This window comes from Rhinolophus sinicus, linkage group LG07 (assembly GCF_036562045.2).
Source record: "Rhinolophus sinicus isolate RSC01 linkage group LG07, ASM3656204v1, whole genome shotgun sequence".
Taxonomy (NCBI): Eukaryota; Metazoa; Chordata; class Mammalia; order Chiroptera; family Rhinolophidae; genus Rhinolophus; species Rhinolophus sinicus.
The window spans coordinates 18836352-18862521 of record NC_133757.1 but is presented as its reverse complement, the minus strand read 5'-3'; the positions used below and the strand labels follow the sequence as shown (position 1 = coordinate 18862521).

General features: G+C 41.1%; 1 protein-coding gene across 10 annotated transcripts in view; it reads right to left on the bottom strand.

Annotated features, from left to right (window-relative positions):
* Nucleotides 1-26170, bottom strand: part of SORCS1 (sortilin related VPS10 domain containing receptor 1) — a 462347-nt gene that overhangs the window by 153944 nt on the left and 282233 nt on the right. For all 10 annotated transcript variants that reach the window (XM_019725092.2, XM_019725090.2, XM_074339088.1 and 7 more), the window contains exons 4-5: nucleotides 20010-20168; nucleotides 4052-4125 (exon numbers count right to left, since the gene is read on the bottom strand). In XM_019725092.2, coding sequence (XP_019580651.2) covers nucleotides 4052-4125; nucleotides 20010-20168 — 233 coding nt within the window. The remainder of the gene's footprint in view (nucleotides 1-4051; nucleotides 4126-20009; nucleotides 20169-26170) is intronic.

The following is a 26170-nucleotide window of genomic DNA, read 5'->3' as shown; positions in this document are numbered from 1 at the left end:
TTATCATTACACCTGCTGAATAATCCTAGATAGCCCCCATAGTTCCTATATAATTTGAAGCAACTGGCTTCAAGCAGTGAGTCTAATAAATATTGCTTTGATTGACACCTTTTCAGCCAGCTTTGGAAAGTTGCACAAAGTCAGAAAATGCAGACCATGTGGACAGAGACCAAGAGATTTTCATTAACAGTCATGTGCACTGTGTACTTTACAAGGTCTCATGCCCTCTCTGGAAAAAACAACTGAGCTTAAAGAACCCAGGGGGACCATTTGCCAAGCCCAGCCGGAGAGATACACATGCAGGTACGGTTGCCAAAAGAGTTTCAGGTTTTCTCTACTCATCTGCCTGGATGGGCTAGATTTCCAGGGCTCACAGCCCCAGCCCAGAAAAGAAGGCCAAGAGGCAGAGACAACAGAGTCAAGTCAATCGATTTAGTAGAGCATAGACATTGGAGCCAGACTGCCTGCATTTGTATCCTGGCTCTGCCACTTTCTGGCTGTGTGACCTTGGCTAAATTACTTAACCTCTTCATGCCACAGGTTTCCCATCTGTTAATGATGATAATGCAAGGCTTATTTCATAAAATTGTTCTGAGGACTAAATAGCTTTGAATGCTTATCACGCGGTTAGGGTTTGAATGGGGAAGATGTGTCCCTCTGTTCCCAAAGGCAGAGAGAGGGAGTACTATTTATTTTACTTGACAGATTAATTAGAATTCATACACAATCATGTGTAAAGCTTTTATAAAGATAATATTACGACATTTGGTTAAAAGGGCTTTGCTAATCAGGCTTTCAGGTAGAAGACCCCCATTCAAAGATTAGATAAGAATGGATTGAAATCAGCACCAGCTGAAGCAATGATGGGGTTCATTTGGCTCATAATGCTGTATGTAAAGACTTTCAGTGAGCCAGAAAATGCTGTGTACCATGTGTCACTCCACATGGGAAACCTTCTTAGCTTAATTCTTTTCTCTTGGCCTTCTTTTGCATCCATGTTTTTCTTTGTTTCTATCGGTAGGGACTAACTTGGATCCAGTCCGCTGTGAATTTTAACTTTCTATCTTCTGTTGCTGGGTTCATGTAGAGATATTTTCAGTCATTTGGAAGCAGGACTCGAGGAAAAATTTGTTCCTCACACTTTCTCATTGGCAAAGCACCAACTCCATTTCCAGGCTAAATTAGGAGGGCCACATCAATTTATTTTAGTCCTTCATTTGTTCCTTCTCTGAGGCCTTTCTATGCAAATATAACACCAAGTGAAAAAGAGAATGAAAAAGAGAGACATGACCCCTTCTTCCAAAAAATGACTTTATAATTTATAGGCAAAACGCATAGAGGTGGAAGGTCATGAATAAGGGACAAAATGAGTAAGCGAGGAAGAGAAGAAATGCTGATCACAGAAGGGAGATTCAGTGATAGCTAGAGCTGAATTCCTGGAGAAGAGACAGGCCAATCGGGACACAGAAAGACAGGCTCAAGCCATTCCTGAGCCAAAGCAGCGGTAGAAAGAGGTGAACAGCTTCCATGAAACAAAAACCTCCAGCAGTAATAAATGTCTTTTTATGATGGGGGTAAAAAAGAAGTGGCATTCCATACAGAAGTCTCTATTTGAGCCAGTTTGTTTGCAAATAGCTTGTTTCACTTTTTTAGGCAGTTTCACCAGCGTGTTAAGAGATTTCACGCACGCAGGTGCAGGTCTCAGGGCTTTCAAGTCCCAAGGGGATTTTGAGGCAGTCTTTGAAAATAAGAAATACAAAAAATGCATTCCACTTAGAAGTGTATGTAAGTCCGAAGGATGATGCGAGGCAATGTGATTTCAGGAGGAGTAAAGGGGAGATACTTTTTACTGTCCTGGTTGCAGGAAGCTCATTGGCTTCTAAAAGGTCATTGCGCACAATGATTATGAATGATGTTAACAAGGGATATTTAAACTCCTGTCTGGGCCAGTTCTTTATAGCACTGTTTATACCAGCAAAAGACTGAAAACAACTTAAGTGGATTTTCCATAGGCAGATTAGATAAATTAGGGTAAGGTAGAGTCACATCTTTTTGCAGGGGTTAGGTTGTAAATTCAAAAGGGACTGACAGGTAACGCTAAAATTACACTAGAATGTTCCATACTTTGTTCTTACTTTGCCAGGATCTAGGCTCTTGGAAAGTCAAAAGCCAAAAGGAATCCGTGTTAGATCCGTGATTTTTTTTTTCCCAACTGGAATCAGCCATTCCCATGGAGGTAGTTTAATCAGGAAGGTGGGCTCAAGTGGTTAAAAAACAAAATGTTATTACTTTCTTTGCCTCCTTTTTTCTTTTGCTGGTCTCTTCTCTTCCCTCCCATCCCCCCCCCCATCCCCTCCCCTTCCCTCCCCCTCTTCCTCTCTCTCTCTCTTTCTGTCTCTCACCGCCATATTTTTCTTTACCCCCACACACTTCCCACCAACATATATAGTTTATTTTTGTACATTAAATAAGCCTAAGATTCACCTCTAATCTATATCCTTAGAGAAAAATGGTATATAACCATTTAAAAAAATTGATGACATGTATTAACTACATCCCCTCAAAAACAAAACAAAACAAAACAAACATGAACACCAAGAACAGTGTGCATAGGCTAACATTTATGTAAATGAAAATTTATGGACTGAATGTTTGTGTCCCCCTCCAATTCATATGTTGAAGCCCTAACCCCCAAAGTGATAGTACCTGGAGATGGGGTCTTTAGGAGGTACTGAGGTTCAGATGAGGCCATGAGAATGGACCCCCAGGATAGGATATGTGTCTGTATAAGAAAAGGAATGGACCAGAGATCGCTCTCTTTTCACCACGTGCTGGATGCTCAGTGATTACTTGGGAACTGTCACCCTTTTTCTCCTTCTTCCTTTTGTAATGGGAATATCTATCTTCTGCCTATCCCACTATTGTATTTTGGATGCTCATAATTTATCTGGTTTCACAAGTTCACTGATGAGAGGAATTTTGCCTCAAGAAGAATCACACCATGGGTCTCATCCATATCTGAATGAAATGATATTTAGATGAGATGTTGAACTTTAGACTTTAATGCTGATGCTGGAGCAAGTTAAAACTTTTGGGGCTGTTGGAATGGAATGAATGCATTGTGCATGTGAGAAAGATATGAATTTGGAGGGGCAAAGGGTGGGAATGCCACGGACTGATTTATGCCTCTGATTCATATGTTGAAACCCTAATCCCTGATGTGATGGTATGAGGAAGTGGGGCCTTTGGGAGGTGATTAGGTTCAGATGATGTCATGAGTGTGAGGCCCCTATGATAGGATTAGTGCCTTTATAAAAAGAGGAAGAGGCACCAAAGCTCTCTGTCTCTCTTTCCACCATGTGAGGACACAGCAAGAAAGCAGCCCTTTGCAATTCCTTCCCCAGGAACTGGATCTGCCAGCACCTGGATCCTGGACGCCCCAGCCTTCGGAACTGTGAGAAATAAATGCGTTCTTTAAGCTACACAGTCTATGGTATTTTTGCTGTAGCAGTTTAAACTGACTAAGAATATATTTGATAATTCATAGAACATTTCTAGAAGGAGAAGTGAAAATCTAAAAATATTGGTGGAGAAATATGATGAGAAGAAGGTCCAGAAAACTTGAACTCGGGAGTGGGAGGAAGATCTACTTTTAGACTAAATAAGATCTACTTATTTACACTGAAAACCTTTATTTGAACATGCAATATATGTGTATAAATGCTTTTAAGTAATAAAAATAACTATTTTTTTTTAAATGTCTGTCTCGCAAGTGTCATCAAACTATAACAAAACAACAGTTACAAAGCCCCTGCTGTTCACTAATCTCAGTGTTCTATTTTGGGTTTATTAAGAAATTTGTGGCACAGCTTTAACACTTCCTTAAAATGTTCCCTTCACATTCCCTTAAAATGCCACATCCTGCCTTAGGGGGATACGGGCATATCCCTGTAAGAACAGACCTCATGTGACAGCCCTGGCTGAGAAGAAGATTCCAGTGCTCATTTACCAGGTGATATCATACGAAGCTGCAAAACAAAGTAAGACTTACCAGTAGAACCTGTTTGGTACAACCCCTTCCTGGATAAGCTGCCACCTTCTCCCAAATTCAGCAGAGCTGTATAACTGTAGAGAAAAGAAATCACTTAGCACCATGATCCTATGGTACACACGGGATGTACAAACATCAGTTCATCAAACCAGTCCTCCTGCTCATAGTACCTACCAGTTATTGAGGACCTACCACATGCAGGTGAGTGCTGCACACATCATCTCTACTCCTCATGTACATTCTGCGAGGTGGATATTCATAGCCCCACTTTACAGCTGAGGAAACTGAGACTCAGGAAGATTAAGTAATTTGTTGGGAATCACATGCCCACTAAATATTAGAATGAACCAGGATTCATGTCCCATTCTGCCTGGTGACAAAGTCAGCTGTGTCACTTGACCTAGCATATGCAGATCATTGTGACACAAAGAAGTGCAAAGTCTAGACCCGGCTCTCAAAGAGTGGATAATATAACCTGACTCTAAAATAATGAGAAATGCATGAAGCAACCAGTGATAAAAGAATGCAGAGGAAGGATACACAGCAGTCAATCAAGGATGCTTCACAGATGGTGTGGAGACTCAGTTGGGATCTAAAGGAACAACAGCATTCAAAGTGACAAAATGGGACAAGCATTACTCACAAAGGGAACAGCACAGGCAAAAGTGGTGAGATAGGCAGGGATAGGATATGAATAAGTCTGGCTTATCTAATAAGTTTAGATGCAAATGGGCAACTTAGAAAAGGCTTTGGGGCAGCTAGATGGCTCAGTTGGTTAGAGTGCAAGCTCTGAACACCAGGGTTGCCAGTTCAATTCTCGCATAGGATGGTGGGCTGCGCCCTCTGCAACTAAAGATTGAAAATGGTGACTGGTCTTGGACCTGAGCTGCGCCCTCCACAACTAGACTGACAGACATCGATTTGGAGCTGATGGGCCCTGGGGAAACACACTGTTCCCCAATAAAAAATTTTATAAAAAGAAAAATCTTTGAATGGCAAGTTAGGGAGACTGGAATTCATCTTGCAGGTAACAGGAGCCAGTTAGTCTTTTTAACAGTAACCAGAGGAACTCCAGGCTGTAGCAGCAGCCCACATTGACTAAGTTCTGACTTAGACATCCCAGTGATTCTCAGGTACTATTTCATTTAATCCACACACCATCCCTGTGATATACTCGCATGAAGTCATCATGACTATTTTACAGATGGTGATACAGCTGGTAAGAGCTGAAGTCCGTTTGCTACACTGCTTCTGTACCCTCCAAGGGCAACTTCACAGAGACACTGCTCATGAGACAGGGTCTGACCCTCCACTACTACACCCCCTCTTAATGTCTTTCTTCTCTTATATCCTATTCTTCCTTGCTTACTTGTCACCCCGGCTCCTCTTCAATAATATCTGACTGTACCATGGAACCCTCTTATGCCTCCAGAAGTGTCCCCTGATGGCAGCCCAGAGATTCCTGTTGCTGCAGACATCCTGGTTCCCACTAGTCATTTGGCTACCAACTTGGAAAAAAAAAAAAGACTATTTAGAACAACTTTCTGCTATGTGCCTGGTCTACAACCCACTCACACCCCAAATCCCACAGTGAGTGAATGGTGAGTCACTGTGTACTGACTACCATAATTGTCAGGCCTTGTCCTCTCTTTCCAGCCCCAGCACTCAATAAAGGGGCAAGTGACTCAACAAGTGACTCACCAGGGTTGTGCAGGCACCAGCCATGTCCAAGGAACATGGCAGCTCAAGTAATGACCCTTGAAAAAGCTTCCTATGCCAACATGTCCATTGGATCAAAACACATCCTGAAGCCAAAAAAAGCTGAACTATCTGGCTTCTAAAGGAAGCAGTTCTGTTGGCTCCAACCACACACTATTTGGGCATCTGGCCAAGGAGAATCTGTGGGGTGTTTTTTTCTTGCAAGCACTATTATTTTTTTCTACCCCATCGTGTCTGGGGAAGAACATTTTCCTGGGTACATTTCAAGCTTGATTCACTTTAAGAGTGCTAAGGAGAGAAGTGGACACAGCTCCCCTCATAAAGGTAACAGAGGATGGGACAACTCACTCACTCCCTGTTCATTCAGAAGCCAAGCAGCCGGAGTATGCCCATCCTGCCTCTTGTCCCCAGCATGTCCGGAACCATCTGCACTTCAGTGCCAGACTGGCATAGCAACACTGCGAACCCTACCTGCACCCGGGAGTCTGCTGCTCCCTCTCCCCTTACTCCGTCTTTTTTAAAACGCAGAGCCACACTGCTTTCCACGAGTGTAAAGGGAACAGTTCACACCATGGTGTGTGCCTCTGCCTATATAAATGTACGTTAATATACAAATATGTATGCCAATGTAACAGCAGTTTGAAATAATACTAATTCTGTGTGCAGGCTGGACTCACACATACACTGAAAATCATATATAAACTCTGAGAGCTCATATGGCTACAGCGAGATATTGCTTATCCCTGCTCCCATGCAGAATGCATCTCCGTGAGGAATTGGTGGGTGACAGCATCTGTGTGCGTGTGCGTGTGTGTGTGTGTGTGTGTGTGTGTGTGTTTTCCTTCTATGTATTTTTAAATTAATTCCTCTAGGCTTGGATTCAAACCTGCGGACCAGTCAGGTATGTCCCATGATATTGGTTTTTATTCTCTTCAAAGGGCTGCTTTGTTATTTGTGAGCATCCAGAGCCCCTCAAGCAGTGGGTATATCAAATGACCCAATAAACCCAGTCTCTCTTATGTTGAGCTACATCTTTTTCAGCTTCTTCTCTTAAAAGGTATCCTTGGCTCTTGGTGGAGTTGCCTTCGCACCTTCCCATTCACACCGGGGCTTATCTTCCCTGCCATATGCCTCCATCAGTGCTATCCACTCTGGCAGAGGTGGCTTCAAGACACCCGCACCTCAATGCCAGTCTAATGTTTAGGTCCACATCAAGGCCACCTTTCTACCAACTCTCTCCGACACACTAAAATTCCCAGTGGCCTCATTTGCAAAGAACTGTGGTACAACTACAGATGCTATCAAACTACAGGACACATATTTATATTTAACTTCTTTAGTAGTCTTTCAAGAGAGCCTTCTATAAAAGCAAGAAAGAAATTCCTTCTTATCTAAAATCATCCTAAAATATCTGACACCACTCTGTATGTTTTTGATGGGAGATTACAAAGTTTTATATGTCAGGAATCACATCCCTCTCTATTTATACAGTGTGTCACCCATAGCAGATGATTAAAGGAGGGAAAAGTATCAATTTTGCAACATTGAAATCCCCTAGTGATGAATCTACTTAGTAAAGTACCCAGGTTTCCCAATGGATGGACAAAGGTAATTTATCAGAGGACTATGTTTTGCTTCCATGGATCCAAAGCTAGAGGCCTATATCTAAAACTAACAAACAAACAAGAACTGTAAATGTCAGTACATTTGAAACTCCCAAGGATTTGCAGCAAGTAGTTCTTGCATATTCATTCACCACTGGACAAAGCTGCTATGTACACTCCACCTACTACTTCAAATGTTTCCCCCCTAAGAAGTTAATTGTCCGGCCTGGTGTTCTACCAAGAAAAGGAGGACATGACTCACAGCCATTCAAGTTAATGTGTTAATTAAACCTGCAGAGTCTAACAGCAAAGTTCTCCTCCACAAAGAAGGGAACGGCCTCAAAGCCTTTTATGCACTGACTGTCTCGGCTGCCAATGGAAAGCTTTGCGTTTAGAATGCGTCAACGTCCTTTAATGAAATCCACAAAGTTGGCAGCACCTAAATAAGATTTATTTCCCTCCCTGTGTGTCTCCAGCTCCACGGTTTCTTTGGACTGTCAGAACACGAACTGGGAGCTACGTATCATCCCTCTCTGTCACATCAGAGATAGCAATGCTGAGCCTTGAGAAAGATCAGAGAGGATGAGAAAATATCTGAACCAGTTGTAGGAGATCAATGTTCATCTAGTAACCCTCTGTCGTGAACTGCACAGTGTGATTTGTGGAAGATTTTGTTTGTTTTGCTAACCCTGGTACAAGAGATTGGGGGGAAAGACTGAGGAGAAGAAATTTTAAAAAGGGAGTGGGGAAGGATTTAAGACAAAAAATCCTTCCTGTCCAAAATCGTTCTAAACTATCTGAGACCACTTCCCTGCCTGTGTAAGTATAACTCAGTAATTCAATGATCACAAGCCCGATGCTCAGCTACACTCAAGATCTATCAGCAGCCTCAGGGCCGAACCTAACCCTCCGCTCTGTCATAATGTTGGTCTGGGGCTGTCACCACTGTCTCCCTGCCAGGCTCTCTCCTAAATTGTTTCTCTTTTTCTTTCTTTCTTTCTTTCTTTCTTTCTTTCTTTCTTTCTTTCTTTCTTTCTTTCTTTCTTTCTTTCTTCCTTCCTTCCTTCCTTCCTTCCTTCCTTCCTTCCTTCCTTCCTTCCTTCCTTCTTTCCTTCCTTCCTTCCTTCCTTCCACTCACATCTCTCACATTGCTTTTTATTTTTTTCCACCTGCCTTTGTCTGCTGTAAGAATAGTGCAGATAAAAATATAGTTCATTGCAAAGGTTAGTTCTGTTATGAGCTTTTAACCAATCATTCAGTCATCTCTGGGGCCGTCTCAGGAGGCCTGTAGGGCTGCAAGTTGGATGAGGGACACAGGTTCCAACGGAGGAAAGAGAGGGATGCCGCAGGGGACAAATAGCTTGGGCTCCGGAAAGAGCGAGCTTCATGGGCTTTGTTCAGGATTCCTAACCTACGGCAGATTAAGATGGGGTGAGAGAAGGGGGCAGGGTATGAGAGCAGCTATTTCCAACTTTCATCTTCCATCTTCTTGATGTTCACATTTTGGTTGAATCCCTAAAAGAGTACCACCTTTCTATGAAAAGAAATCCGACTTCCTTATGTTGATGCGAAAGCTTGCCATTGTCACCACCCCTGGAAGGTCTTCTTGATATTCCTAAGTTGGATGAATGCAGCCCCTCTTTTCAGATTGTTAGACAGGTACACTTTAGGCATTTTCTTTTGCAGCTAGGAAATTGGTCCAAGGACACAATTCCATAGAAGATAAGAATGCTAACATACTTTAAGTCTTCGGTTGATGGGGTTGGGAGCAGTTCACCACAAAGTTCCCCATGACGACTTTCCCTGTCAGGAGGCAGGTCCCTGGGCCTCCTCCACACAGGATCCTGGAGAGGCTTCCACGTTGGCAAACCACTTCCTGCTGTTGGCTCTTTTTAAGGTTGCCTGCTCACGCCTCTTTGCTTCTCTGCTCTTAACATTTTAGAGGCGGGAGGGCTGCACACTGCACTTCTTGAAAAGGCTGACAGAAAACCCTGCCAGTTCTATTTTATTTGCCTCAGCCTAATGCTGCCCTGGGGAAGCTCTCATCTACCTCATGATTCTCCACTTCTCACTGCTGCAACTGAATTCTTCTTAGCAAAAAAGAGATGGTGTCTTGAAGATTTCAAATGAATTCATAATGCCAGGCCTGAGGCATTACAAACATCCAGCTCTTTCCTCCATCAACCTCCACAGAAAGAACAAGAATCAATCAGAAGTATGCCTGGGTTCCACAGCAAGGAGAAGGCGAGAGCTCACTCCCAGGGGAAACCCCATTCTGTGGTACCTAAAATAATTTCATAGAACTTCACTAAGTGCTGACACAAGTCTTTTCTTGGCTGTTGGGTACAGAGATGACCATTGAAGAACCATGGTGAAAGCACCATGGTGACCATTCAAGACCAGTTCCCAAACCCCGAACAGATGTAAGTTACTTGAAGAAGCCAGCTTGTCAGGTTATGTCACAGACAATGCCGAGTAACGTGTACCATTTTGTTCAGAGGGCTACAGTGACCAGAGCATGAGAGGACAAGTTGGGAATCTGCCAAATATTTCAAAGTGGGCCTAGGAGTACAGTTAAAATTTCTCAGTACGAAGATGTGGAGAAGAGTGTTCCAGGGCAAACATGTCATTCTGAGCAAATTAACAGTGTACCTAAGCTCAGAGTGGTTTTGCTGTTTTTCTTTTGTCCACTGCAAAAGACCCAGCTTGGTGGGGATGCCGAAAGAAGAGAGAAGTGGGAACTAGAGGCTGCATATGGAACCTGAAAGTAGGCTGGATAAATGCAATGCTGCCGTAACTTATGGGAGCTAATGTAGACTGGATCCAAATGTTAATGAGGTCAGAAGACAAGAGCACAAAGGCTGAGTGTTGGGGTCTTGCAGATGAAGCGTGAGCAAGATGACGACCATCACTGGCTCCATCAATCTCTCCCTAGGCTGAACTTATCAAATCTGTCACCTGACATTCCCCAGCTGTCATTAGAGTCTGTCACATGCCCCATGGTTGGGTACTTTGAGACAGCTTGGGGCATCAGACATATGGAACTGGGCTGGCTGGGAAAGAAAAGAGTTAACGTGACTGTGGGCCATTCAACTTGCGGACACTTCCTGTGCATCCAGGTCTGGAAGTATAATAGGAAAATTATGAGATGGAATCTTAGCCTAAAAGGTTCTATAATATAGATGGAGAAATAAATACAAGATAAATAAAATAATTCGAAGTTAAGATAAGGATCTATATCACACATCCCCTGCAATCATACCATAGTTTAAATGCATAGGAGCAGCTCAGCAGTTTTGAGAGACAAAAGTAAGCAGAAAAAGAAAATTGTCACTTGGAACATAATTGGAACTGTGTCTCAGTAAGATGAAACCATTAGCAGTGTGAAGATGAAAAAGGAGGAGAGCTATCAGTTAGAAGGTGAGTACTACATACAGGGCAGAGAAGAGATGAGCCTGGATTAGTCAGGGCCCCTGGGTGTGAGAAGAAGGAAAGGGAACAATATTTTAAAAGTAAACAAACAGAACTAAACAAATTTTTAAAAAATATGACCAGATGTAGAGCATAAGAGAGGGCCACTTCTGAAAGTCCCTGTCATTGCCCGGGCAGGGAGAGAATTTACATGCAGACTCCTGGACCTAGAGCTGGGGCAAGATTGGAGGAACAGATGTGCAGGGGTCACAGTACTTGTGTCTCTCCATGTGTCACTAGCTGGTCTGCTGAATCACAAGGGGCTGCTGGGTACCTGGGAGCCAGCCAGCGATGATTTCTGTCTTACTCTGTTTCTTCCCTCTCCCTCCCTCTGCCATGTGATCCTGAAACAACAATCCCCCTTCCACTGTGAAATTCAGCTCTTCAAATGGGTACCACGGCATCTGTCAGAGGGAGTAGGTCTCATGGCAGGTTGGGCAGGAAGAAGATGGCTAAATAAAAATAGGGAAAAAGAGGGGGTAAGAAAAGGGAAAAAAAAAAATCTCAGTGGTTTTTCTAGGGAGGCCAGTGTATGGTGCAGTGAGGACTGAGAGTGAAGATAGTCAAATTAGAATTAGACCCCTAGCTCTGCCATCACTTGATATGCTACCATGAGGAATTTTCTTAACCCCTTGAAGCCTCCGACTCCCCAAATTCTAAAAAGGCATAACAATACATTTTCTGTTTGCTATAAGAATCAAGGTGAGAGGTCCATGGGAATAACCCAGTACAGTGCTTGCTACAGAGCAAACGGTTGATGCTAGTTCTCTCTCTCCCCCCTTTCTACCACCAATTCTTGCCTTCAGACCCTAAGGAGGGGAGGGATGGCAGGGAGAAGCAGATGTGATTGCATTTTTCTTCCAGACGTTTGGGAAGCACAGAAGAATCTTAGACAATGCTCGTATGTCCCCAGCCTCTGAGGTTGATTGCTGCTTAGCATGGCCTTTTCTGGAGCAGCTGAGGCCCCTCTGGTTCACAGCTCTTCATGTTCTGGGATGTTTTCTCATCATACCTGTAGTCATGTCAGCCAGGAGGCACTGGAGTTGAGCAAGTTAGAATGAGAGCCTGGGAGATCTGTGCGTGTGCCTTTTCATCCAGTGAAATTTTATACTAATGGTATAGCTCAGTTAAGGAATCGGGGAATTTTAGGAGAGTACCTGACTTCTGGTTTCTTTTCCTCTCGCCAGCTATGAGATCCTGGCCTGGGTGCTCTGGCTCTCTTGGACACTGAATGTGCCATTTGTAATCTGTACTTACAGGATCTTATTACACTGAAGATGGGAGGCTGGCAAGATAACATTTTAATTTTTTTTTTTTTAATGTGAAAACCATACAGTCATAAACTCACAAAATGTGTCTGTTCATGAGGTGAAGAATTCCTCATCCCCCAAACCACTCCCTCCCTTCTCAACATCGTTGGTGGCAACCACTCTTGATGAGGAAGAACGTAGGAACATCTGAGCATTACTAGATTTCTAAAGGTCCATCCTTAGAGAAAGGTCTTTTCTGGGTAGCCCTTCAGCTCATTTACGAGGTCCATGCTGTCTTATGACGTCAAATGTCCTTCAACTTCGCTGGACTGGTGCCTGGATTAAGGAGTCACATTAATCCATCAGACAAATGCTGGTGGGTCGACTAGAGAAAAAGAACTGGACAAAAAGCTGCAAAAGCCAAAATGTATCAAACAGCCTCGTTGTTCCTGTCCAAACCTTAATCCCAATCACTCTTTTTAAAATCTCTATTTTTCCTCATTCTTGCAGTCCATTTCACTCAAATCGTTAGGAATAGAAATAACTGTCCAAGAGAGCAATTGAAAAAATAGTGACACAAACTGGTTACACAAGGTATCTAAGGTGAACTCAGGTTGTCCTTATTTGCATATGATGGTATTTTCGCTTGAGAGTTTGTTTTATAAACAAGCATTGGGGTTGACATTTAAGCAAGTTCCCTGGTTTCTACTCTAATTGCCAGTTTTGTACTTAGATACTTAAATTATTTACATATTCATGAGATTAGAAATCAGCTCTGATATTGGGAAATTTCAAGCACATGGAAATCCTGCCAAACCAGCATGGTATGTAATGTTCAACATATTTCTTATAAATAATTGAGCGCCTTTTTACTTAATGCAGTGCCTTGGGGAAACATGATGGTATTAGGTAGATATCAGTTTCCTAAGTGTTTGTGCTTGTGCAGAAATCATCTGAATATCTCCAGAGAATTGAATTTCAAAGAGACATGTATCTTTTATTTCAATTCGCCCTTTGACACTAAGGGGCTGCTAGGCTTATTGAAAAACACAGGTCCTGTAAAGACAAATACTGAAACATTTAATGGTTTACAGTTATTATAATCAATAATATTTTCTGAATACTATTTATTAGTTCTTCCCTGCTCCATTCATTCTGGTTCCATTGTACCTTTTAGTGATTGGCTAAAAAGGCATCCAACATTGACTAAAGTGCCTATAACTTCAGGTACTGAAAAGATACTGGACTACTGCTCAGGCAGCCTTGTGTCTAAATCCAGCTACTCTCTACCAGGTTGCCTGTCTCTTAGGTCTCTGAATCGTACATACATTGGCTAGGACCTATGCAATGCTTGCTATATGCCAGGCTCTGCTCAGTGTTAAGTGTTTTACATATGCTATCTCAGCATCCTCAAACAGTGCTGTGGAACAGGTACTATTATTGTTACTTCCACTTTACAGTTGGAGAAACTATCAAGTTAAGTGACCTGCTGCAGGTCATGCAGCCATTGATAGGGCATGACAGAGTAGTGAGCTGATGCTCTTCCCTAGCTTGCTGTACTGTCTGTCAGTGGTGAGAAACCCATGTGACTGAATTTTGGAAAATAATGACATGTATTCCCTTATCAAGTGTCATTATTTCCCAGGAATCGCCCGACATTCCAAGCAGCTAGGATAAGCAATGTCCCTCTCTTGGGGCCCAGTCAGGAAAAGGAATGAAAGATATATATATGTGTGTGTGTGTGTGTGTGTATACATATATATGTATACACGTATGTATATATATACATATATATGCATGTATATATATTAAATGTATATGAAACTGTTTAAATAAAATTTAGGACTGGTAGAGAGAAGGAGAGACCTAAAAATAGTTTTGTTTTTTTTTCAATGTACTTTTATGCAAGTTACTAAAATTCTATTACATGCTATCAAAACATTGGCCATATTATTTTCCTTTTCTATCAATACATGGTTGTAACTCATTCAGCCTTCATTTATACAGAGAATTATGGCTAGTAATATTTAGGGGTGCAATTATTTGTGAAAAAAAGCCTCCTTGTCAAAATGTTTCCCCCTTTAAAACCATGTGTTGGTTTTGCATGTATCTTACCCATATATAACAAAATACTGAAGGTGAGGCCAACATGCAAGACTTAGGATTTCTTATTTTTTTCATAAACTGATTCTCTGAAATACAGAGGAGATCAGGCAGCATACAGGTCCCCAAGTGGTATTACCTGGATTGTTGACTCCGAGAGCTCTAGAATAACTGCGAATATAAACTAGGGAATATTCCATAACTGCCACAAAATGAAGGGTGGCCCACCAAACTGTCTCAAATGTTTTATACTCCCTTCACTGAATTGACCACTCATTTAGACAGATGTTTTCAAAACCACAAATCATCTTAACATCTCTTGAAATAAAGGAGATAGAACCATGAACAGGAACCAAACAAAGATGATGGGAAAGATAGAAGTAAAAGTGATTTGGGGACTAACACAAGGCAGCAGATAAAGTTGATTTGCCCTGCACCACTTCTGGTTTAAATTTTGTAAGTAATTAAAAATAAAATACCACATTTCAAGCAAAGCAGGATTACACTTCTCAGAAAAAAAATCTGAAGGTCAGGTGACATTGGAAGTGCCATCCTCTGTGGCAAGAACAACAGTCAGGAGTTTACCAGTATGTCCCCTTCTAAATGAATACCTGCTCTCCAGTTTCCCACAGCTCAGATCCAGCCACGTCCTTCAGTTAGATTTCATACTTGTCTGTGTAGGAACTGAGGTGGTGGCCCAGGTGGGCTTACACCTCCACTGGGGGGTAGGAGAAGCACAGGCCCAGGAGCACAGAAAAGTAGTGCCCCTTGCTGATGGGGAGGGCCAGCAGGCCCTTTTACAAAGCAAGCCAAGGAAGAGACATTGCTGGCCTGGGTAGGAGAGCAAGGGCGCCTCCCCTCCTGAGCTACTCAGGAACCTGAGTCCCGAAAGTGTTCAGTAGGTCATCGCAGACTCCCCCCCGTTACAAATCACTCCTCCAGTACAACCACAGAGAGACCACGAGCTCAGCGCCTGAGGATGACCTGAAATGCTGCGGTATATGTATATTCTTGTACTTTCCTCTCCTGTTTGGGTTTCTTTTTTTTTTCTTTCAGTCACATCTGCGTTTTGTTTTCTCTCATTTCAAATGTTTCCCAACACATCATGTTTAGTGAGGTGTTTAAGACAGACTGAGAGATGCCGTTGGAGGCAGTGTTTTATAGTACAGTGTGTACACTCGTTTATCTCCAAATTAAAACAAAGATGTAAGTTGGCAGACTCAGCCTGCTGCTGAGACTTCCTTGGGTGGTTTTCTGTATCGAGGCAAGAAAGTGGGGGAAAACAAGCAATAGAATGAAGAACTGAATCTCCGTTGTCCTACTTGCTTGGTTTCTTAATGTGAAGAAACCAAAAGAAAGCAGAATGTTTGGTTTGCTTATTGCTTAATTACAGACAGAAAGAAAAGAAAAATACAGAAAGAAATAAAGAAAAGCAAAATTTTGGTTCTCCTATAATAAACATCACGGAATTCTTCATAGTGTCCACAGTGACTCACTGTTGTTTTTTGTTTGTTTGTTTGTTTGTAAGAAGTATAAGGTGTTTGGCTTTACATGACCATTGTCCCTCTTCCCATTTGGTATAAATTTTCCATGAAATCTGTTATATTTATTTTCCTGGAAATTCCAGGGTTTTTCCAATGGCACATCCTCAAATAGACTCTTCAGGGGCCAAGGGTATCTAGTTCTTATTTCTATAACATATAAGTCCCCCAACGAAGCTTCCTAAGCAGCCAGGCAACTTCTTTTAGAACTTCAGAGGGAAAAATATCTCCGAATCTTTCCCTTCAGTCATTCTAGTGGTGCCTGGAGAGCTGAGTGCCAATTCAAGAAAGTGTCACCTTCTGGCAACCACCTAGACACCAAATACCATAGATAGATTTTTCTCTCTAAGAAAAAAGACTAAAACATCAACATATCCTGATTTTATGAATTCTGAGGGCATTTGACCATGCCCAGTTCTCCCTGATTAAAAGGTTTTCTTTTTCTTTCTTTTTTCTTTCTTTTTAAAATCTGCTTTCCTACGGAAGTGATGGCTAGTAAAACTCTATCTCGGGCCAGAAAGGACAATCTGCTCAACAAAACTCTTTGAGTCTCTAAAAATGCTCACATCACAAAGCCTCCACTGGCTGTTCAGGCATTCAAGATGAAATGCAGCCAGACTACAATTCCACAGTACAGTCTGTATGGGCTCGATTCTACAAGCCAGAGATGCAGCCTCTGTCCTCAGGGCCTTCAGGTCTCACTCACTGAAGGAGAGAAAAGCATTTACAGGGAAATAAGGGGAAAATGAAGGTAGCTACGTATTCAAAAGAGGGAGAGTATGTCTGAAAAGGCAACGAGAACAGCATACAAGGAAAGAGAGAAAGAAGAGAATTCTGTTCACAGGTAAGTTCTGAAAGTATCTTAACAAGATACTTTCTAAGAGACAGAACTTTTTCCTGAAAATTCTGTTCACCATCAGTTTGGTGTAAAACAGCATCCAGCAGAGCCAACACTAGCACGGAGGCTAACTAAATTCATAGCTGGGAGTTTCTGCAGCAGCAGCAATGCAGCTGTCACAGATAAATCGATGAGCAATACTTATTGTGTTTCCCAGAAAATAAGACCTAGCCGGACCACCAGCTCTAATACATCTTTTGGAGCAAAAATTAATATAAGACTTGGTCTTATTTTAATATAAGTCCAGGTATGATATGATATGATATGATATGATATGATATGATATGATATGATATGATATGATATGATATGATATAATATAATATAATATAATATACCAGATATAATATAATATACCAGGTTTTATATTAATTTTTGCTCCAAAAGATGCATTAGAGCTGATGGTTCGGCTAGGTCTTATTTTCGGGGAAAAATGGTATATGAAAGATGTTCCTTTTTCCTGGGCACATGTAGTCATGTGTCTGCCAACACCAGCATGGGGCCCTCCTTGGTGCTCATAGCTGCATCTCATTAGTGTTAAAGGCTCCGTGATTCGTGGGGGTTGCCAGCTATTATTTCCATATCACTGACCCACCTGAGTGGTGACAAGGTGCTCTCCACTTGACGTCCAGCCAACCCCATTAGCTAACGGCTCATCTGATGGCTGCAGCTCACTCCTCTCCCAGGTAATGCGCCACTCCTCATTCTGTGATTCAAGCCCTGAGATACGGAGTTCTTCTCCAACCCCTACCTGTACTAACAGGTTATCTACATTTGTTTTTCCAGGATGATTTCTCCTTCATTCTCTCCTGGAGACACAGAGAGGTTAGCAGAAAAGCGGGTTTCCGCCCATCTGCTAAGGTCAAGGTATCACCCTTAAGTATGAGAACCCTACCAAATTTCATGTAAGGTTTTATTCCATTCACAGAACTTTGATATGTGGTACCAATTAGTGGGTTTTCCCTTTGAGAAAGTTCACTAACTTCGCAGAGTTTTGGTTCCTGAACTACATACAGAGCAAAGACTGTTAAGGCTTCTTCCAGCTCCAAAATGATGGAATTCATTTGGTGTATCATCACAAAAGACACTTTTTGGTCCAGACCGGATGACTATGATATCATCTGAACTGGTCTTTTTGCTTTTGACCTATTACAACATCTCATCCTTATATTTTTACCAGATTAACTTTTGTAATCTATAGCTCTGAATACATTATTCCACTGACCAAAATTTTCAAAAGGTGCGTAATTAGAAAAACAAAACTTATTTTGCCTAACAACAAAACAGTCAAAACAGTAAATAATCAAGATTTTGTTCCAAAAATATATAACTAGAGCTACCAAATTTCAGTTTCAGCCACACAAATTCACAATCCTATAACCATGATTTGTTTTTAACTTTGTATTATTGTTCATGATACTCCTCTTGTGTAAATGTGCCCGCCCCAACAGAACTATGACACACTAATTAAGGTCCAGAGAAATCATTTCATAAGATCTTTATCTCCTGAACTTTGGGCTGCCAATTTCACATAATCGACCCAGCTCTATTGATTGGGTAACTAGTATGTATGAATGAAGGTACTGCTTTTTTTGGCCTCTCTTAGATTATTGGTGAACTCGGGTGTATTTAATATTCTCTCCCAAGATGAATTGCACATTCTTTACCACAGTGATTTTATACCAACGGTAAACCAAGCAGAGCACCTAAAATGGATGTGGAGTTTAATATTTGTTTTTTCCCCAATTTTTCGGAAGTGCACCTGCAATTATAATTATGCATCCAAATACATTTTACAGCAAAGGAAGGCAACACTAAGTACTGCTCGCCGTAGTGGCTGAGCTGGGGCTACAGCCCAGAGGTCCCAACTCTTCCAGGGTTACCCCTCTGCCACAGTGATCATGGGAAATACTATTTAAAGTGCTGGAACAGGAAGGGTTACATGGTAGGGCATCTCCTTTAGCACAACTGCAAAGATGTATGGTATTCACTTAGCCAGGTAAATCTGGCCCTCACTGTGCCTCTAGCATCATGGAGAAAATTAAGCAACTGTCAGATAAAATACAATAACCCAGTGGGTTAAATGACTAATACTCTGTGTCCTGAGCTTCTCAGCCTCGCCTCTAGCAACTGCACCATCCTGGACCAGATACACTGTGGCTTGACTTCAGAAATTAAATGTACATTCTGCTGAAAAGGTAGCCAGAGTGCTCAAGAGGGGGGGAAAAAACCACTAAGTGTAAATCTCTGATATTTTAGGCTTAATGTGTATTTTATTTGGCAGTTAGGGCGGTGCGAATAAAACACCAAACCTAAGAATTTTCCTTCCTACAAAATGTGTCAATAGAGACCTTGGAAAGTTGCTTACGCCATTCCACTCTCTTCAGGAAGAACCCCACACAGCTCTACCTGCCCAGACAAATAAACCCTAGAATATCCTATTCACTCAGGGAAGTCCAGTATTTCTTTACATATGTGTAATGTCTAACACATGAGTCCTCTAAGGAGAATTCTAAGAATGTCTTCACTGAATCATGCATTTCACAAAGAGCGTTCCAATCTCTCATTATTTTCCTTTTGGCTTTTATGGTAGTCTCTCTCACATTCGCCTGTGTATGTGATGTTTCTTTTAGTTTAATTGCATTTCCTGTTGCTAGCCTTGTATTCCACCTGGGAATGTAAGTTCCTTAAAAGGAGGAACTATATATTTTATAGTGTATCTGTAGTATAGAGGACATGATATATTTTATAGTATCTATCCCATAAAATATATACACATATGCCACACACACATGCCAAGACATAGAATAGCATAACCTCGTTCAATATTTTCTTTAAAAATGGAACTCTCCATCAACCCAACCAGCACGAGAATTCATGAGATAATGTGGTTCTAAATAATGTTACCTATGTGTGTTATTATTGTTCCTCTGACCATTTATCCCACTATTTTAGCAAATTTCAAGTCGTGTTCTTAACCTTTGGGAGTCATTCTTTCCTTTATGGTCTGCGAAAAGCAATCTTGGCTATTTATCCAGAAAAGTGACCACCTTTCCACATACACAAAACACTGTCAAGGATTCCATGAGGGTCAGGGGTTCCTGACAGCCTGAAACATCTAAGTTGAGAACTACTTCTCCACAACGAATTCCTTAGTGTCTAGCTTTTCCTCACATGCTGCTTCAGATGTTTACACAGCTCCAGCTAGGTGACCCGGGATCCTCCTTGCTGCCCCTCGCCCCACTGGCCCACGGTTCAGGCTACTGCGCAGAACAAAGCTGATCATGGAGAAGCCATGTAGACATGACGAACTAGAGGCCTCTTCCCTGGGGAACCATCAGCTGTCATCTCAGACAAAATAACTGTGCTCACCTTTTGGTCTTGGCTGTATGCCAGAATCCAGTCTTCTTGCTTGGGGTGGAAAAGCAAGCTCTGCAGGTAGAAGTTCAGCCGGTACTTCTGATAGGTCGCACCTTCATCTGAGCTGATCAATAAACTGCTCTCAATCTCCGGGTCTGTGAGCAACATAATCTGCAGCAAAGAATTGTTGGGGAAAGAAAACCACAGAAAGCTAAGTTTACAAACTTCCGAAACTGAAAAATGAGCTAAAATTCTGACATAGGAGGAAAAAAAAAAAAGAGGCAGGCAAAGAACTCTTGGCCAAGCAGGGACTTTGACGCTGTCAGGGTTGTTCTCCTACCTTGGACTAATGCCACAAAATGATTTTCACTAAGACATGAAAGAGGCAGGACAAGTCGGAAGCAAGAGAGAGGCATTATCTTCTCTTCTACAGGGTTCCTTGTTGTTTTCCCCTCACAAGGTTATCTCCTTAAACTGAAATATTTCCCACTGTTCCCCTAATCTCTACTCTTCTTCCTACTGTGCCTTGTCTACTTTTCATATGTAGGGGGATAAAAGAGCAAGACTTTTCACAGTCCGTTGTGGGAAAGGTGGGAAAAAAATAAAAAGGGGATATAGTCTACTGGTGTTTCTCCCTCACTGCAGCCCTCTGTTCACATCAAAAATAGCTCATGCCATCCTACCTTTAGACTGATTTTCTGAGTCTCGAGTCACAGGCTGGGCTTTCTAAAGCCTCCTCCGGGAATTTTACAAAGGCCACTTTATCACCTTCTAACCTACTATATAAAAAATTTACTTGTTTATTTTGTTGATTGTCCACACAACCTCTACTAGAACATAAACCCCATGAGAATAGGGATAATTGGTATTTCTTTATTATTCTTTCCCACAGGTGTATTCCTAGAAGCTAGAGTGAGACCAAACATATATTCTATATTCAATAAATATTTTTCAAATGAATGGATGGAAAGAGTTTTCAGAATAGTCATGTGAAACTAAAAAGATGCCCAGAACTTTGGGCAGAACCGAATGGAAGTGCCACAGAAAGAACTGGAGGTCCTTCTCAATCTTTGGGCTGTTGACAAGACAGTGTGCTCTACATGTGTAAGACTTCACAGCTTCATATGCATTGCTGTCCCGTTGGAACGGCTAATATTGGCCAGCGTGGTGTGAACAACCCACAACAAGAACAAGATGGAGAGGCTGCCCTGAAAACTGATTTTTACTCTCCTTTTACGCCTCTAGAAATGCGTGATAAAATGCACCATTCCCGACTCTCTGCAGGTGTCCTTTCACTCAAAGTGTGTACCTAATGCCTCCAGACAGGTGGCCTTAAGGCTAACCACTGACTTCTTCCCCATCAACTTATTAATTGGCGCTTTCTGAGCTTGGTTCGCAGACGCATGAACGATGTCCTTAATGTGTGGCTGTATGAAGAGAAATCACTGCAGCCCTGGGTTTAAGGATTACCAGCCAGGGATGCGGCAGTTCCAGGAAAAGAGGAGAGAAAGGAAAAAAAAATCCAGGCATGTCATAGAAGAGCAGAGTGCTAGGCAAACACACAGAGACTTTTCAAGCATTTGGAGGCAATCATAGTAAAACCTCAGAACAGTTAATGTCATCTTTGAAAGTGGTGTCCTGTTACTGCAAATGGCACATGAGGATTGCACGCCAGATACACTCAGCCTGAACTGTGCTTATATCATCCAGGATGGATTGAAGGTTCCTTACTGTCCTTTCAAATGACCCTTCTTGAGGAAGAGGAAAGGGACGCAGTGCAGTGAGCAGAATGCTATGACTGCCAGATGCACTCGGGATGAGATGAAACACACACATAAAATCGGAGGCTAACTGCCTCTCATTCCATGTTCCACTGAAGCCACTGTTCCCAACCGTAAAATCTGACAAGGTTATAGTTTGCTCTGTCTCCCATTCACCAAGCAAAGCATATTCCTTCATTGAATGGCTGACATGGTGCCATCGGGTAATCTGCTACTAAGTAAAAACTCACATGGCTCCATTAAAATCTATTGCATGCATTAAACAAGGCTCCTAAATTCACAAGAATATTTCCAGGTGATTTCATATTCACTGGCACATAAAAGCTCTTGTTTTCAAAGTAACAAGTAAGTCCTCAAATGATGGTATTGCTTTGTGTCTCCAACCACAATTAACAATAATAGATAATACCTTTTGGCACTACTGCCAAAAGTAATTTCCATAATAATATGAAGAGGCTCAGTTTTATAGGTCATCTATTGTCTTAGGCAAGGTGATTTTTCTCCCTCTGATATACTATTTCCCTGTTAACCAGAATATGTTTTCTTCTCTTCCCATGAATCAAGATGTCACCACATGCTTCTCATGGCAGACCACTTCAGCAAAATAAAAACACTAGACTTACAGAATATCCTCAAATCAAGCTGAGTTTTATTTATCATTCATTTAAAATGTTTTTTATACTAATTTATGCTCTAAGTCATCAGCCTTTGTAAGATAATTCTGCATCCAGGTAATATTGAATAAGGGCAGGAGGGAGGAAGAATAATGCATATATTTTCAAACATGGCTACTTAATATTGATTTAATGAAATGTCTAGCTTCCTTGTGTTTTTTTTTTTCTAGTATGAAAAACACATAGACCAAAATCTCACCTTCTCTATACAGTCCTTACCTGAAACCCTCTATTTGGGAATTTGACATTTTATTTTATTTTTATTTTTATTTTTGGGGGGGACTTGGCCATTTTAGAAATGATGAAAGACGTCAGGAGATTCCCCCTGTAAGATTTGTAAGTGTGTCTACATTATACAAACCATCCAATGATTCTTCTCTCAAACTTCTGCTCGAATTCACTCAAAACAAATGGATCAATCTGGATCCATTTTTGTTTAGTCATTTTTTATTGCGTGCACAACTTGTAAGATAACCAGTGGAATTCAAAACAAAAAGAAAAAAAATAAATTGCTCATGATTCTATCTATTCAACAGACTAAACAATGCTTGTGTTTCCTTCTACTTCTTTAATCCACATCTATGTATCATATCATAGATTGAGCTTTTTATTCTGATTTTTTCCAAATTTAATATTTTGGACTATATTTACTTCCAACTGAATGACAAGCACAAATGCATGCACACACAATGCACATCACTGCATACAATGTATAACTTAATCATAACCTTCAACATAATTAGGCTACAATGGGTACATTTAATAAATTAATGTTAACTGAGTAAGTGAAATCTTATTATTTCAGTCTTCAAATTCACATTCTTTAGTAATTTAATTTCAAATGCATTGAGGTTTGTCCTGTCATTTTATAGGTTACTAAAAGTAAATAAGTTAACAAGTAAGTAAAGAATTTAAGCAAGATATAAATAGAAAATGTTTAACCTATTGGAAAAAATGAAACACTATAAATGATACATGTAATCCGATCTTTAGACATAAATGATGTTGTTTATAAATAATAAGTCCTATGTTCTGCTGAAGGTGTTCAACCGGGAAATATCAAAATGATAATTTCAAGTTAGTGAATACTTCTCAAAAATTAATAGATAGCATTCCTTAAACATGTCCAGTGATCATTGTTTTTACTGGTCTACACTGGCTCTCTATCCACTTCTGGCTCTTCATTTGACTTTGAATAAATGGTGTTTTGCTGTGTTTAATCCTCTGCATTCTAGATGATCTGAATGACAGAATTTTAGAACTTTGTAAAAGGCATGAATCCAAACTTAGCACAGTTCATGAACTGAGCCCTATAAAAAGAGCTTGGCATAAAAGCTTGGTCCATACAACTTTGTAAATGAACAAACGAATGAGTGAAGAGGTGAGTCCTCTTCATCCTCGCCTTCTGCTGAATGCAGCTCATGGACCCCTGTGACACAGTCTGAGTTCTCTTAAGTAAATCCTTACTGTTCTCCTTGGAAGCAAGGAGGGTAGAGACAAGGGGAAAGTCTGTCTTTCGGAAAGCAATTCTTCTCTGTTCAGATCGGCCCATGAATGATTAGAACCAGTCTACTTATACCTTGCAGGGTGTGCAGATACTGCACTGACCGCATTTGCAGATTAACTCTTTTCCATAGAAAGTCAATAATGGCGACACAGGCTCCCGCCACTCAACTCTAAGCAATCATTCATCATCCACTTCAGGAGAAGAAACTTTATTTGCTTTTCCTAGAGGTGAAAAATGAACGTGAAATACAATTTATAGATTTCAAATATGTCACTTCTCACATTTTTTTTGGAATTGGTCCTTCTGACAGCTTAGTGTTGTCAAAAATTAAATGTCTCTTCACTCTCCCTGACTTGTTCCAGATTCAACATACGGCTACATGATGTAATTCTACAAAAGGTTGTTTGGAAACTTTCTGATCCTTCTAGGGTGTCTACTAGGGGCATTCCTTCTAGAGAAATGCTCCTACTATTTACTTTTCCAGATTTTATCCTAGATGTGTTGATCTTGGAATTCCATCATTTGCCTATTGAGATGGGTGGAGTTCATAAGGGGTGGCTTCACTATCTGCAGGCACATACATTTTCCCACAATTTCTTTGGTCCTAAACCAAAGAAGATTTATTTTATATGTTGTTCATTATTTGCTCATTTATCTACTCCTTGTCCTTTGTGGACTGGAATCAAGAGGAGGTAATGTACTAGGGATATCTCTCTTGCTTTGCGGATGGCTTAACTCAAATCCAGATGCCCATATCACAGGTGCATAATAAACACTTTTCAGAGTGATAATGACAATGCCAAAGAAAAACAGCAATAGCCATAAATGGGCACTCCAGTTATCTACCCACTTTATTCAAATAAAAATCTATCTATAAACAGTATAAGAGGCTATTTTCAGGCCTCTGGCTTCAATATTAAAAATGAATTATGCAAAATGTAATCAGAGCAAGAGAGTAATTTGCTCACTGTGGGTGAAAAGCTGCCTATTCCCAATGTGAGCTGAACATTTATCTTCTACAGATGAACTGAGGGTGAGAACAGTAAGTGCTTATCAATTGGTGACTGTTTGGGGGACAGTATTAGGGAAAGTTACACAGGATCCCAGAATGACCCTTGAATAGGAAATCACTGAAGTACAAACAATAGTGAGAAAAGGAGAGGGAAGTGATTAAAAAGAAAAAGGTTCACGTAAGTATATATTGATAGAAAAAAAATATGTATGGACGCAGTGTGCAATCTCTCGACCTAAATACCACTCGCACCCCACCCCCCAACTCAGTGAAGCTCACCTAATGCACTCCCTGTGGTCATTAAAACAAAGTAGTTATTCAATACTGAAGCCAAGAAAATGTTTGGGCAACACACTGTCTACTTGTGATCTTAATGTCAAGTCAGTGAAATTGCAGGAAAATGTTGGCATTGTATTCTAAAGAGTTTATTCTGTGAGTTTATTTTTATGTTTATTTTATGTTTATTTTTTTTTTTTAAATTAATGAGGGTCCAAAGACTGATTCTTTAGGGGGCAAAAAGTTTTCAAGAAGTGTATACAGGGCTTCACATGTCTCATACTAGTCTTGACAGAACATTATCTATTAAGTATTGTGTGAAACTCATGACAATTCATTCAATACTCCTTTTGCCCAAACCTATAGCGTACATGGGAGAAGAGTAAGGTTCATCAGATATGACAACACATGCATTACACTCTCGGAAGACAAATCAAGAAAGAAAGTTTATGGAAGATTTCTTCTTATTTCTCTTGGGATTAGTAAGCACAGCCCTCTCCTGAGTCACCTTAGAGAATCTCAAATTAAAAACCACCATTCACTGTGAGACTCTGCTTCCATTACTGTGGATGGCACTGAGCCCCAGGGGACACATAATGGCCATGTGTACGGGTGGGTTGATAAGCAGGGCTGACCATGGGGCTCGTGAACCACAGACTTGTTTTCCACAAGAAGAGCCATGACCAAATCCTAAGCTTGACTCCAGTCAATGCTGCTGTGGATGTGTGCACGTCCTCAGATAAGAGAAAGAGTGTGTGTTTAGTGAAGGCTATTTGCACCATAAGGAGAAGAAGGAAAGACAAACCATAAATATATATATTATAATCACAGGAAATAGCACGGGGCTTGATTTCAAAGACAGAGTTGAATATCATCTCTGCCGTATCTCGGTCGTGCCACTTTGAAGAGCTCATAGCTCACTT